General features: G+C 38.8%; 1 protein-coding gene across 1 annotated transcript in view; it reads left to right on the top strand.

Annotated features, from left to right (window-relative positions):
* Window positions 1-15,623, top strand: part of BICC1 (BicC family RNA binding protein 1) — a gene marked incomplete at its 5' end in the record, with an annotated part of 38,616 nt that overhangs the window by 18,519 nt on the left and 4,474 nt on the right. The window contains 4 exons of the mRNA XM_008589226.1: window positions 3,195-3,234; window positions 3,686-3,840; window positions 9,809-9,965; window positions 13,529-13,689. Coding sequence (XP_008587448.1) covers window positions 3,195-3,234; window positions 3,686-3,840; window positions 9,809-9,965; window positions 13,529-13,689 — 513 coding nt within the window. The remainder of the gene's footprint in view (window positions 1-3,194; window positions 3,235-3,685; window positions 3,841-9,808; window positions 9,966-13,528; window positions 13,690-15,623) is intronic.

Below are 15,623 nucleotides of genomic sequence, written 5' to 3'. Positions count from 1 at the left end.
ACAAGAAGGCTCCAGGCAGTGAGCGTGCTGCGGAGAGGGCAGCAGCCGCCCAGCAGAACTCCGAAAGGGCCCGCCTTGCCCCACGGCCGTCATATGTCAACATGCAGGTAATGGTGACAAAATAAGATCATTCAAATGTAGGGCCCTTGGGTTGGGGTATGAAGAATTCAGTGAGTATTCAGCAGTTGTACGGAAATTAGATTTTCCTTCTGTGCTTCAGCCAAAATGAAATTTAAATATATATGCAGTAGTTAGGAATTGGTTTGCTATAAACATTAAAAATGAAATATAGGATTTATCTTAAGTGAAAAGAAGTCTTTAAAATAAAGTATGAAAATGGCACAAAATAATCTGTCACTATGTATTATGCAAATAACATTATTCGTCTGTTACTTGAAAAAATTTTAGATAAATGTGAGACTGCATTTCTAAGTATTACTCCCTCATGACATAGTCTTAGGTAAATAAATATGGTATTCTTCTGTCTGTGAAATGGAGAGGATAAATTTGTTTGGTGCCATTTAGAGACAGTTGTGAAAATAATGTGAGGTTTTAGTTTTTTGAAAATAGATGCTGAATATTACTGATGATTGTGTTGGTTCACAGGTTTTTATGATATGTTAAATAACTTCCTCAACAGGGACTTTTCTCTGTATCCATTTTCAAAGTATTAGGCTGATTACTCAAAATAGGCTACTGACCATGAAATCCAGAAATTCATATAGATCACAATATGGAAGAGAAGAATATTGTGCTTTGTGCTTTTAGAGATTCCTATAAATATGTGATTTCAGTACCAGAGAATTACTGGGTAGACTTACCCACTTCGTAGTAAGAGACTTATCACCCCCATAACCACCTCCAAAAAACAGGAAAATTCTCACAAAATCCTAGAAACAAAAAGCTGTTAATGTCAAAGAAATCAATTCATGGAACTAAATTATACTGCTATAATTCCAGTTTAAACTACAGTTTAATGTTCCTTTAATGTCTGTTTTTTAATCCTTTGCATTTGAATATTTTCATGAATTTTTAGATGAATGTTTTTACAAAAGCCATGGCCTTTATAATGTGTCAGTATGAAAAAAAAAAAAAAAAGGACGTTTGTTACATTTTCTCTGGTGGATTTATTTTCAGTTAATATAAATTAAAGTTCTCCCATTTAAGAAATATCAAGTCCCATATATGATCCCTTTATGGTTTTTATCCATCTTATGATTCTTGTCATTTTTTCCATTCAGGTTTCTACCTACAGTGAACCAATTTCATGTTTCTTTTTTTTTTAGGATGGATCAAAATGTTCTTGTATTTTTTTTTTATTGAAACATAATTGATTGTACATATCTGTGGGGTATAGCATTGAATATCAGCACCTGTGTGCAATATTTGATGCTCAAATCTGTTTAATTACTATATTCAGCATTACACAATATTCATTTTTTGTGGTCCTTTATCAATTTCTTGCTAACACCCACCCCCTTCCCTTATCTGGTAGTCTCAGTTCTATTCTCTCCTTTTGAAAGTTCAACGAATTATTGTGATTGTTGTATCTTTCTTTCTTTCTTTTTTTTTTTTTTAGTTCCCAGTTATGAGTGGGGACATGGGGTATTTCTGTTTCTCTGCCTGGCTTATTTCACTTAACACGATTTTCTCTAAGGTGGTTGAAAATGTTCTTTATGATAGAGTTTCGATTTAAATAGATATATGCCATTTGTGAATAGCTGACTCTTAAAATCACTAAGAAATCAATGGCAGTAGTCACTGAGCATTGACAGGAAGAAAGATTGAAGACTTCCCTGATTTTTGTGGCTGAAAATGACCTGTCTCGTGAATGCTCTTCGAGTGCTATATCTGCAGCTCTCTTTTCACATTTATCTCATTTCCTAATTTATTTTATAGTTATTTCACTTACCCGACCTTCCTAAGACTGTAAGTTGCTGAGGCTTTAGATTTTTTTTTTTTATTCATTGTTGTATTCCTCCACAAAGACAAAGCTCAGCATAGTCTTTAACTAGTAGGCACTAAATAAATATTTATTGAATAAATAAATTTATGTTTTCCCCACACTTTGCCCTTAGACATTAAAAGTTGATTTTAAATCCCAGTGCCATTTTAGACCTAGGATTTCAAAAAACGTCATCAAACTGTGTTATCTAAAAATCTGGCTTTCCTGACTCACTATCACATATTTAGAGTTCTCACACATCCTGGTTTGTCTGGGATAGCCCCTGATTACTTTTATTATCCTGGCCTAATTATTATTCACAGCATGTTTCATTCTCAGAAGTGTCCTAATTCAGACCATAAATTATATGGGCACCATGTATATGATGGTGTAGCCTTCCTGGGAGAAGGGTCAAAGATCTCTTATCAATTACCTCCTGGTAAGCCTTTGAGATCCTCTTAAATCAAACTTTAGCAAGTTCCTAAATTGGGGGAGTTGATAATAGTAGGTTAGCATTTGAGGTATATCTGCACTCCTTTCTTCAAAAGACCTATCTTGGTTCCTACGTGGAACTGCCTGCATTGTAGGTACTTATTCATTGTTAATGGAATAAATGAATTGTGCCATCCTAGTCGTGTGCAGTAAAAGGTAACAAGGTTTAATTTCATTGCATTGCTTAATGTTATTGTAGATTAAAGCTAGACATTTGCCATTTGCCATTTATCTCCCTTCAAAAGCAAAAATTCTGCCAATTAGGCTAAATAATTCCTTAAGTTGTCTTGTAATCATCCTACCACTTTAGGCCATGCTTACCTAAATGGAAAGGGGATTTTGAAACACAAAGAAGGCTAGTAGATACCTGACAGCATTTTGGTAATGTATTATTTTGAAACTTAGCATGACTATTATTAGGTTTTCACTATATTTGAGCATATATTGGTCCTGGTGTGCTAGCTATTCATAGTAAATAGGAATTTATTTTTCTTTCTGAAGGAAAAATTCTAATTCTTGACAAAGCCATGACTTAAAGTCAGAAGTAGTAATTTTTTATTCTAATTAATTAGTTTTGAAAGCGTGTTTAAATTTATCAGACTTACACTAGATTCCTGTCACATTACAGTACAAAGCTTAGCATATGTCTCAGGCAGATTCATGGGACACAGTCGAAACTTTTTGTTCCCTAACCATAGAGTACATGACATGTGGAGAGACTGGCAGTAAAGATATTTTCCCTCTGTTTTATTTTCAGGCATTTGACTATGAACAAAAGAAGCTATTAGCAACCAAAGGTATATGATACACTAATAATTTATGTTTTGATTGTTGTTCAGTGCACTCATAAATGGTTTTTAACTATTCATCGTGAATTGAGAAATTGGACACTCATAAAAAGCAACCCAGAACATTTGGGCTAAAGTTGAACAGATTTTGTTGAGATCAAATGTATTTTGTTGAATAGATTAGCATTAGACCAATTAAGAAATCATGTAGCCTTTTTTCATTTACCATTACTTTGGGTAAAATGTTTCATTAAGATATTTTTAGGCATTTTGCATGAAAAATAGCATGCAGTGATAATTTCTTCACATACAACAGAGAAACAAAACTCATCTTCAGTGTCTTATTTAAGAAATACATTAAACATACCAAGCNAACAGAGAAACAAAACTCATCTTCAGTGTCTTATTTAAGAAATACATTAAACATACCAAGCATTTGTTTTTGTATTATTTTCCAAAGCCATGTTAAAGAAACCAGTGGTGACAGAGGTCAGAACACCCACAAATACCTGGAGTGGCCTGGGGTTTTCTAAGTCCATGCCAGCTGAAACTATCAAGGAGCTGAGAAGGGCCAATCATGTGTCTTATAAGCCCACAATGACAACCACTTACGAGGTTTGTAGAGTCGTGCCCTACCCATTCTTCCTGTTTGTTGTCTCAGCAAAAGAAAACAATATCCCCCCCCCCGGGTTTTCTAAGTCCATGCCAGCTGAAACTATCAAGGAGCTGAGAAGGGCCAATCATGTGTCCTATAAGCCCACAATGACAACCACTTACGAGGTTTGTAGAGTCGTGCCCTACCCATTCTTCCTGTTTGTTGTCTCAGCAAAAGAAAACAATATACCCCCCCCTATTTTTAATGTACACAAAGAAAAATGAAAAATGATTGGTGGTTTTTATTTCTCTTCTTATAAACATATCGCATGTTTTTATTTGTCTTCCTGTAAACATATTGTTACAAAATTGATTCAGTCCTATATTATGGTCTTTTATCTGTCTTCTCCCAAAGTTGTTGATCAGCTGTTAGGAGTTGTAAATTTGGATAAGTGTGCTTTTGTTGGGGGAGAGCTGTGTCATAAGTGATAGAGTAGGGCTGAGATTAGGCAAAGGGCAGATGTAATATTCCATAAAAATGTATAAAGAGTCATTTTATCCAAAGGTATCACTAGCAAGACCACCATAGGGGGAAAAGGCAAGTATTCAACAAAAACAGGTTTTTAGATATGAGTTAAAAATTCAGTATGTTCAGATGGGCCAAGAACATAGCAGGAAGTATCTCAAACAAGAGCTCCAAAATTTTGATGTTTCCCAGATGTTGGCTGCAACTGCTCATGGTGAGACTGGGAAGCTGGCATTCTTACCATATGGAGGAGGGATCCAGAGTTCCATATCCTTAGCTAGACTACACGCGATTCACCGAGCAAAGCCTTTTCCATTTGAGAGTATCAGTTTCTGGCTGTAAGCCGTCAGTAGTGCGGGAGTGGGGCTAGAGAGAGAGAGTGCACACACACACTCAATACTGGGGGACTGTGCAAACCTGAACGTGGATGAAAACGATTAATCCAAGAATCACAACCAGACTACTGTAGGCTGAAAAACAAATACTGGGTAAGGGTTTCATAATTGTTAATCTAATAACTAGCATTTGTAGATTGACTTTCTTTTCTTTACCCATTTTCTTTGTAATGAATTAGACAGTTGATGACAGGCAAAAGTAAACACGTTATTTTTTCCTTTGTCTCTTTGAGTAAGTGAAAAAGAAAATACTATTGAAACACTGAGGAAAAAAAGAAGTCTCCTGTGAGTTTCATTGTTGGAGTTACAGTAGCAACCTGGCAGGCTGTATTTCAAGATAGAAGTTACCTTTGGAAGCGAGAATGTAGGAACCATTATGAAAAATGTTGAGGCTCTAGGAGGTACATTCTTCTTTTCTGCCACGATAGCCTTGAGGGAAAATAAACATTTCTTTTCATTAGCAGAGACCTTAAAACTGCTGTGCTAATCCTTAGACTTTCAACTGATGCACCCTGTAGGCTTCCATTTCACTCGCCCTTGCTTTCTGCAGAACGAAGCGTTAGGTTGTTGATTGTGTTTCTGTTGTTTCAGAGATGAAATATTTAACTTTAGAAATGCTCATTCCATTCTTCTAGGACCAACAGTTTGATGAGTTGAGGATGATGATAATTTCAGTAATGCAGTGGTCAGGGGTTTGTGGGGTCTGCTAATCACCACTGACCAGATGTAGTGAGTGACTTCCCTCCTCTGAGTCTAATTTCTCATCTGGGTTGTGCTGGGGAGGACATCTCAGAGGGCACCCGAGGCTTAGCAAAGGGCACAGTGGGTTCTTACGAATATCGAGTAGCTATTATTTCCACTGGGGAACTTTACCCTGAGGAAGACCAGGGGCTGCTGAAAGATGAGATTGTGTGTGTGAGTGCTCATTGGTGCCTGTATTTCTGCACATTCAAGATATTTATGCTTTTTATGTCTAAAGGAGTACCTCACAGTTTTTATGAATACATATTAGTAATAATTATCTTAAATCACATTCTTTAATTAATTATCTTAAATCTTTGTAGTTCAAATGGTGTATTATCAGTCACAAATTTATTCAGTCCCCACAAACTCCCAGTAGGAAAGAGGGACCCTAAAAAGTTGTGTCTTACTCAAGGTCATAGCCACTAAGTGTCAGACAAAGGACTTAAGTTCATTTTACAAAATTTCTGTGTACTCCTCTTTCTAATGATTAATCCAAGAGGGTACACAGCAAAAGGTGATACGTAACTGCTCTAGTGCCACGTCGCCATAAGAATCACTTGGAGAGCTCGATAAAAATGGAGTTCTTCCTCCAGGATCTCACTCAGCAGGTAGAGAGTGAGAACGGGGTATCTGCATTTTCAGCAAGAAACTAGTATGATTACGATGCAGGCAATTCTCAGGAAACACCGCTGTAAAGGGATGTAACACCAAGGGGAGGATGGCAGGAATGGGCTTAGGAACCTGAAAGACTTTTCTGCTACAGCACCTGCCCAAGGACAGACAGACCACTTTCTGTGGGCAGAACAGTGCAGGGACTCTGACTCAATGGCTGAGCCCCTCCTGTGGCTTTTCTCACTTTGACCGTCTTGCACTAGCTGCTCCACCATCCAGGCTGGTGTCCAGCAGCCCCTGCACACTGAAGGATGGAGGTAGGGCAGGGGCAACCAGCTAGACTAGAGCACAGACATTCACCATGTAACCTGCTTTTCTTCACTGCCCCTTGAAACGCTGCCGATGGGAAGAGAGAATCAAGCTTTCTTAAGGAATGATGTTCTAGACTCTCCCTGGTATGTAGGGCTTGAACTTTTCCTAGTGCATCCCAAATCCACTGAAGTGGAGAGAAAGGGCCCCTCACGTGGCACCATCTGATTGTCTGCAGCAGTTGCTCGCTGCGAGTGCCTGCTTTTCCATCATAGCGCAGAAAGATTGAAAACGGGGCACTAAGTGAAGGTTGCTTCTGTGGATTAGGACGAGGGGAAGAACCTGGAGAAAAGGGGAGAGAACAATTTTTATTAAAAGAGAGACCATATCTTTGCTTATGGCACTAATATTTTTAAATTGGAGTGTGGCTAGAAACTCTCTCCTTTTCCTTACTCCTGTTCCAAAGAAAAATAAAACCAAATGAACAAGTAGAATGTGATTTGTAAGAAGCAGCATGTTTGGCCATTAGATCCTGATGGGTGAGGGCTGCTCACTCAGCGTGCCAGAGACTAAGGGTTTACTCCTCTAGGAAGTTTGCTCAAGGCAACAAGAATTTAATACTTTGAACTCTGTATTGAGTATTACTGAGATGCTAGACTTGAACAATTTTTTCCAGTTTTAGTGTAGCTTTCAGAAATTAGCCCATGCCAAAGAGTTCCTTTAGATAAAAAGTGGCCATTTTCAAACTGTTTCGTTTTCTCCAAGACTCAAAAATATGACCTTATCCACTTGATGTTATATTGGGACACCAAAAGTCAAACAAAAGGCTGCTTTGACCTGCAGTATCTCTGTCAAGTCAACAAAGCTGCAAAGAGGTTTGGGATTTTCCTTTTCTTTTGCCATCTATCTCTTAAAAGCATGAGTAATGGTTAAATATTCTTTGGAGCAAATAAAAACCTGCAATGGAAATCAAAGATGGTTTTCAGGTCCCCCCCCCCATACTGAAGAGTAATGAGGTTGTCTGATTATTTTAAATCTTACATACCTAAGAGTGGAGGTGAGCTTCTCTTTCTGGATATTTTGGATTAGTCAATAGATAGCTAACTAGTAGATATCACAAGATTATGTTTAATGTTTCTAGAAATCACCATGATAGCCAGGTCTGGTACAACTTTGTGAATTAAATCAGCCTAGATTTTAGATGAGTGGTTATATGTACTCAAAAAGAGTTTAGATGCAGACTTAAGACTTTTTAAACATATATATACCATCGTGGCTCATTAATGCTTCAGTTTTGAGCATATATTATTTCCCTTGCTGCATTGTATTTATCTTGGTTGAGGTATAATATTAAAGGTGTTTTCATTGGAAAGGCCATTTTTTGGTCTCAGGAGAATTCATTTTTCTATACCACTGCCCAAAGTCTGCAAAGCCATCCCATAGATGTAGGGAAGGAATCTGAGATTCATTCAGTAATTACACAGGTGCTAAGAACTTACTGTGTTCCAGACACAATTCTATACACTAGAGACACAGTGCTTGAATACAACGTTCTTGTTTTCATGAATAGAGCTTTCTTTCTGGTGAGTAGAGAAACAAAATAAGTAAACAAGAAGGCATTAGGTAATAAAAATCACTGATAAACATGAAACAGAGGCTGCTTTAGATTGAGTAGTCATAAAGCAGACCTTATGAGAGGATGATATTCAGGCTAACACCTAGATGACAAAAAGGGCTAACCTTGTGAAGATCTAGGGAAAGAATATTAAGCCAGTGGGACAGCTGGCATGATCATCCTGATGTCAGAACTAGCTGCTGAGTTCATGGAGCTGAAGCTGGACACAGTAGGGGAGCACTGGAGATGAGGCTGGAGAGAGGCAGGGACCACCTCAGCCTGTGGTAAAATACAGTGGAAACACAGTATAAGACTTTACACAGAGGTTTGATTCGTTTGAATTTGCATTTAAAAAAATCAATGCATTGTGTAATGGAAAAAGGATAACGGGGGGAAAAGCAGCAAGAGTAGAATCAAAATGGCCGTTAAGGAGGCAGCTGGTGATGGTTGTGGAGATGGAGGGAAGTGGGCAGATTTGAGGTGTGTTCAGAGACAACCCTGATAGAGCTTGCTGACGGACCGGATGTGCTCAGGGAAGGAGGACTCAAGGATGACCCTTAGAATTTTGGCTGGAGGAACTGGGTGAGTGGTAGAGTCACTTGCTGGGTAAAGGAATTCTTGGGGAGGAGTAGGTTTGAAGGTAGCTGGTGGGGACAGGAATTCAGCAACTGAATACCAAGCACTAAGTGTAAAATGCCTATGAGAGAGTAAAATGGAGGTACAGATTGGCAGCTCTGTGATTCTCAATTTCAACAGAGAAGTCAAATCTGGAGATGGAAATTTGGGAGTCACTGCTTCATTAAGTTTCGAAAGAGGTTGAGATTACTTAACAAGAAAGTATACAGAGAGACAGGAATGGGTTCTAGGACCAAACCCTGGGGTAATCTGACATTTAGAATGGAAAAGAGAAGAAAGATCCCACCAAGGGTACAGTGAGGAAGGCAGAAAATCTGGGTACAGGGTTGTCGTGATGCTTTAAACACAGGGGTGTTTAGAACTGTGGTTGTGCTGCTGCGGGACTGAGTTACATGAGTTTACTGAAGTGAACAGGAAAGGACTTTCATGGAATTGCCCAATGCACATAAAACTGAGAATGAGAGAATCCTGAGTTTATCACTATAGGTGGAACAAAGTAGAGTGCCTGTAAGACTGTGATCAGATGAATGAATAAAGGCATGAATAAATGCAAATTTTCAGATGTTTTAAATTATTATTTTGATTTTGATTTTAGGGAATTAAAAAAGATAAATTATTCCGGGCATTTGTAATTTGTTGGAAAGTTGTGTGCTTGTTTGGGTGAGGGTAACATAGGGGAAATGCCAGATCTCTCTCCAACCTACAGCTCTGTCAGCACCGGAGCTCCATTCCGTTCAAAGCATTGGATCTGGCTGTACCTCATCCCCATCTACCCTTCTTGTGTGATACAAGGCTGAGAATCTTTGCTGTAACAGATGGAAGATTTGCTTTGGGGTTTCTGAAATTGGGAAGCATCTCAGCATCCACTCTTCCAAATTTTATAAGAGGGGTTGTTTATACTGGGGGCTGTCAGGCCTCTGTTGGGTACCCTCATAGTTAGCTCCCCATAATGAAGGGAAAAGACTTCACTGTGTGTGTTACCAAGAGTCCTTGGCTGCTGGAAGATAAAGGCCATAGACATAGCATTCATGGATGACGGCCATGGTGAGCCATAGATGTAAATGGCAGTGGTGTAATGTGGATTCTTTTCTCCTCCCACCCTGAGAAACCCCCTTATTAAACACTTCCTTATCTGGCTTTGACTGTTCACAGGGCTCATCAATGTCCCTCTCACGATCTAACAGTCGTGAGCACTTGGGAAATGGAAGTGAATCTGATAACTGGAGAGATCGAAATGGAATAGGACCCGCAAGTCATGATGAATTTGCAGCTTCTATTGGCAGCCCTAAGCGTAAACAAAACAAATCAAGTGAGCTTTCACTTTTATTCATACTTTTAGGTATCATCGGCTTAGAATGTGTTGATTTGGTTTGGGGTGATGTTCAAGTATGACTCTGGTTTCTGGGATTTCAAGTGCTGGGTGTAATTCGTGCACCACCTCCTCCGTGAAGCCGGCCACTTAGCTCTTCTCTCTTACTGCATTTTGTACGTGCTTTCACTCTAGCACTTGTCATACCGAAGGGTGATTATTTATTTACATGCCTGTCTCTCCCTGTGGAATTGGAGCTCCAGAAGCCAGGAACTGTATTTGTTCATTCAGCAAACATTTATTAAGTGCCTATATGCCAGGCATTCCGTTATGCTGTGTATTATTTCTTCCCAAATGCCTAGCAGAGTGTCTGACACCTAGTAGGTAGGTTCTCAGTACATCTTTGTGAAATGAGTGAGCATGAATGAGTAATGCATACGAAAACATCCAATGACAAGGAAAAGACAAGGATATAAAAAAGCAGTTGTGAAAATTGTGATCAAGTTAGTGTCTTGGACAATTGAGGAAAGACTGTCCAGTAGAAGCTACTGAAGGGGAAGAGCAGGATTTGATTTTTTATTGACAAGATGTAGCTGAATTAGCATAAACAGGAAAAAAAAAGTTTAATTTCAAGCACGGAGGTTCTGGCTTTGAGCAAATAAGGCTGAGAGTCAGCGTGAGTCCAGCATTTTGTCTATGACAGCACCCACACTTCTAGCCTATATAAATAGGTAAACAGATGAGAATTGACAAGATGTGCCCCTAATGCCCTTTCTTCAGGGGTTTTGACAGATTTGGGATGCTGAAACATGTTGCTTGGAGTATTGAAGAAGGGCAGTCCAGACGAGCATAGTAGACACCCTGGAACAGGCAGTTGCTACCATCAGTCAAGTTGGCTGTGCTGTCAGGAGGCTCAGATTTGAAGAGATCAGTCAAGGTGTTGGCCGAGTCTAAGTAAGAAAACATGGTCAACTCTTTCATTCCCAAGTGTACTGTCAATAATAGCCTGGAGACCCTATCAGTCACTGGCTGGATCCTCCACCACTGACAGTGTGATCGAGCTGAGAGGCAGGCTGGTGCCAGCACAAATTGAGGTGGTGTAAGTGGTGCTCGATCTATGGCCCAATATAAATTAGTATTGTGCTTCTCTATCTTTACCTTCTTTCCCTTCATTTAATATTGGATAATTAAAGTTGTACTACTTGGTTGAATTGAAGTTTAGGATTAAGATGGGGATTCATTAGTAAAAAGGAATGATTAAAGAAGCATAGTTATTTGGCTTTTGTCAGATGTTTGAAGAGTGTAGGAAGTTTAAGGCCATATAGAAACTATATGTAGTTAACACAAAAAGAAATAGAAGTTATGGGCCATTGTATTAGTCTGTTTTTTGTTGCTCATATAACAGAATACCTGAAACTGGGTAAATTATAAAGAAATAAAATTTATTTTTTATAGCTTTGGAGGCCAGGAAGTCCAAGAGCATGGCTCAGCATCTTGCGAAGGCCTCCTTCTTGGTGGGGACTCTTCATATAGTGCTGTGGCAACCATGGGTGTCACATGATGAGGGCTGCGCCAGAGTGCACTAACATGCTGCTGCCTCCTCTTGCAAAGCCTCTAGTGCACTCCCTGAGAACCTGTTTATCCATGAACCCATTTATGAGTACACAGCCATCATGATCCAATCTCTTCTTAAAGGCCCAACCTTTCAAATACCATACTGGGGATTAAGCTTCCACCTGAGCTTTGGAGGAGACAACCACAGCAGCCATTATAACCATTTATCACTAAGAATATTTTATTTACAAATACCTGCTATTTTTTTTAAAGGTTTTACTAATATATTTTATTTAACCCAACATATATAAAATATTTCTTTTAAATACATAATCAATGTAAAAAACATGAGATATTTTACATTTTTTTTCTTTTTTAAAACAAAGTCTTTAAAATCGACAGTGTATTTGACACTGCTAGAACATTTTAATTCCCACTCACCTCATTTCAGATGCTTGACAGCCATATGTGGTCATTGATTAGTGTGTTGAACAGCACAGTTTTAGATTTTTCTTAACTCCCTTGTCAAGGTCACCAGTTTTTCCAGTTTTTCTGGGCATTCCTGTTTGTACAAGTTGCACCAGTATAATTCTCAGTAACTCCGCTTTCACTCTCAAAAGAAATAAATTTATCATTTGGAAAATAAGTTATGTGTTTGTCCTGCCAGTGACTTCCATGTTGTCAAGTTCAGTGGTCACTAATATGCTCATATTACTCTGCCTTGTGTCACCTTTGTCCCAGTACCTCACTGGCCACTCCTCCTCAATCTGTGTTGATGACTTTGGGGCCTCTGCTTCACTTTTAAATGGTGGAGCATCCCAGGGCTCAGTATCTCAGCGTTTGGTCCTGGGTCCTTTTCTTTACACATTCTCCCTACAAGAGATAAAACATCTGTTCTTAAGAGAAAAAGAAACCTTATCAACAAATTCCTTCCACTTGAGACACATAAAGGACTTCTCAGTTGGGAGGTGAAGACAACTGGAGAAAGTGATTAATCGCACCAGTAACAGTGCAGAGCAAGGTTCTTAGATTTGGCAGATGCACAGATCGCGAGTAGGTTAGGAGGAACTGATTGGCTTAGGTGAGTGTCTTCCCCTTTCACCTCTCTGGGGAATTTCTCCTGAAACTGCATCCTTGATGTAAGGGGACAGATTTCCCACATGGGCGGGAGCCAGTTGTTGGTCAGGGAGGTAGAAATGGCTGCACAGCTCTGCTAGAACCTCCAAAGCAGTGCCTTTGGTGGAGTACTTGGCATGGTTCAATAGTCCATCACCATCCTTTATTGTCACTGGGGCTGGACCCACAGATAGGGGGTCAGAACATTTGCCTACCAAATCAGTCACAGAGCCAAGGCAAAGCTCATCATGGCTGTCTTAGAATTTCTCCAAAGAGGCAGATAATTTCTGTCATAAATTAAATCCAGTGATTTCAGCATCATTCTTATCACTTCGTATATTTCTCTTAATTTTGGAAGCACTCTATTTTGTGAACTCACTATCCAATTATATTTCCTGGGGAATGAGATTATATGTTGCAATATCATACAGTTCTTTTGACCAAAGGAAAACACAAGTGTAGATACAGAGAGCCATCCTGCCATACAAAAAGGGCCTGGGCTTGTAATAACTTTCCACATCTTTATTGTGTCCCAGGGATCCTCCTTCCAGTTCCCATTTAATTCACATCAAATCAATTATAAAGAGAGAGTAAATGCTTCTGAGTGCTCAGGGAGAATATGATGAATGGTTATTAACTACCGGGGCACTGTTGCTGAATTTCTGCCTCCCAAGTGTAACCTTTCAAATGGCAAGAGCCTCCCTGAAAGCAGTGACCAGCATTTTCTTAATGAAAAGCCAATATTACAGTAAAGGATTGCTGTTATTTCTGTAGCTACTGCTCTATTCAGCTGAACAATGGAATATGAAATATTTGGGTGATTAAAACTTTTAATTAAACCATGTTCTCTCTGGGAATTTTCACTTCAAGCCTGTCTCTCCTTTGCCTTTCAGCGGAACACTATCTCAGCAGTAGCAATTACATGGACTGCATTTCCTCACTGACAGGAAGCAATGGCTGTAACCTGAATAGCTCTTTCAAAGGCTCTGACCTCCCCGAGCTCTTCAGCAAACTGGGCTTGGGCAAATACACAGATGTCTTTCAGCAACAAGAGGTCAGTCATTATTTATTTCCCAGGTATCTTTGGTGTGTATGATGACCTCCAGAATGAAATCACTCATTGACCTATGACTGTGCTTTCACTGAGATTTATTCAAATCTTGTAGCTGTTCTTGCTGTTAAGAAAAATGTCATCTCGTTTCTTATTTATTTAGTGCAGCTAATAAACACAGGGTAGCAGAAGTGTAGAAAAGTGGGTGTGCAAAAAATGCACCATAGCTATCTTTCACCAGTTTTAACTAAAACACCTAAATGGTGTATTGACTCATTGGAATTTTTGTATTCACAGCTCCCACGAGGTCAGCAACAAGTCTGTACTTAACATGTTTTCATTCTTGAATCGGTTGTTATCTTTATTTGTGGCATGTAAAAGTAAATAACAGCATCTAAAATAAATATCTGTGGCTGTTTTTGATCCATCCTAGTAATGTTACTGAAGTCACCTCACAGAATATAATATTTTTTATTATGTTAATTTATTAATTAATTTACCATTTGAGTTTTGTCTGTACTGAAACAGAACTGAGAAGGCTGCTGAGCCATCGCCACCATGGATTTTGGCCAAACTGATCAGCCGTGGCCTGTTATACACTGGCATAAAGAAAAGAGCTCCTGAGCATGATCCCTTCGAACCATGTTGTTATATTACTAGGGCACAGCTAACCCAATGTACTAGAAAATTAAAATGGTTCTGTGAATTTATCTCTCTTTCAAATGAAGACATGGTCCAAGTTTGATGCTAGTTGGCTTAATTTCTTATTAGGGAACATCTGATGATTAAGATAGTAATTCTCAGGCATGTATCAGTCAATAAAAAATCTAGGGTTTTTGGGCTGGCCCAGTGGCGCACTGGAGAGTGCGCCGCTTGGGAGCATGGTGGCGCTCCCGCCGAGGGTTCGGATCCCATGTGGAGACTGGTTCCCTCTCACTGACTGAGCGCGGTGCGGGCGCGACACCGAGGGTTGTGATCCCGTTCCGGTCAGTAAAAAAGACAAAAAAAAAAAAAAAAAACTATGGTTTTTATTGGGCACTTTCTATCATAAATTCAATGTATTGCCTGTAAAATAAATTATTAATAAATTCTTTCAATAAATTATTAAGTTTAATTGCTAGACACTTTTGGTTTTTACACTGAAAAAGAGATTGTCATGTGTATTGGATTTCCGGGTATTGATTTTGTTTTCTTTCCCCTAAATCTGTTAATGTTCATTTAACCAAGGATTTTCTAAGTCAAATAACCCTTTCATAATCAGTGCATTAATGAATTGTATTGTTTATTTAGTCTCACTGGTCAGATGAGCCTAGTCGATTGGGAAACTCAAGGGCAGAAGTATTTTAACTTGTCCAGACATAGGTCCCAAAGTAAGAGATTAAATGTTAGTCAATAATATTCTGGGTTTATTTTCATTTATATTTATTTCCTATTTGAAGAAGTATAGAAATAAATTTATTATAGGTACTCTTTATCCAGCTACTCTGAGGAAGAAAAAAATGAAAGTATAAAGCAAGAGTGGCTTTATCTAATATTTTATTTGCTAGATAGAGCAGGGGTAAGCAAACTGTGGCCTGCTGCCTGATTTTGTAAGTAGAAGTTTTGTTGGAACACAACTAAACTCATTTGTTTACATATTTTCTGTGGCTGCTTTTGAGCTACAGCAGCAGAGTTGAGTAGCTGCAACAGTGACATTATAGCCCGTGAAGCCTAAAATATTTATTATCTGGTGTTTTAGGAAAAAGTGTGGGGACACGTGAACGGGAGGGTGTCTATTAACCAGAATTTCTAACCAAATGAAGTAATGGTGGGGAGAGGGAAGGAGGAAAGGAGGAATTGGTAAAGGGACACGAAAATTAGCTGCATTGTATATTGATAAATTAAAATAAAATAAGTAAAATAGAATTTCTAAAAACATAACTTTTTTTTTTTTTTTT

Source organism: Galeopterus variegatus, unplaced genomic scaffold, assembly GCF_000696425.1.
Source record: "Galeopterus variegatus unplaced genomic scaffold, G_variegatus-3.0.2 Scaffold5310, whole genome shotgun sequence".
NCBI lineage: Eukaryota > Metazoa > Chordata > Mammalia > Dermoptera > Cynocephalidae > Galeopterus > Galeopterus variegatus.
The sequence above is the reverse complement of the archived record's forward strand: the minus strand, read 5'-3'. Positions and strand labels throughout refer to the sequence as shown.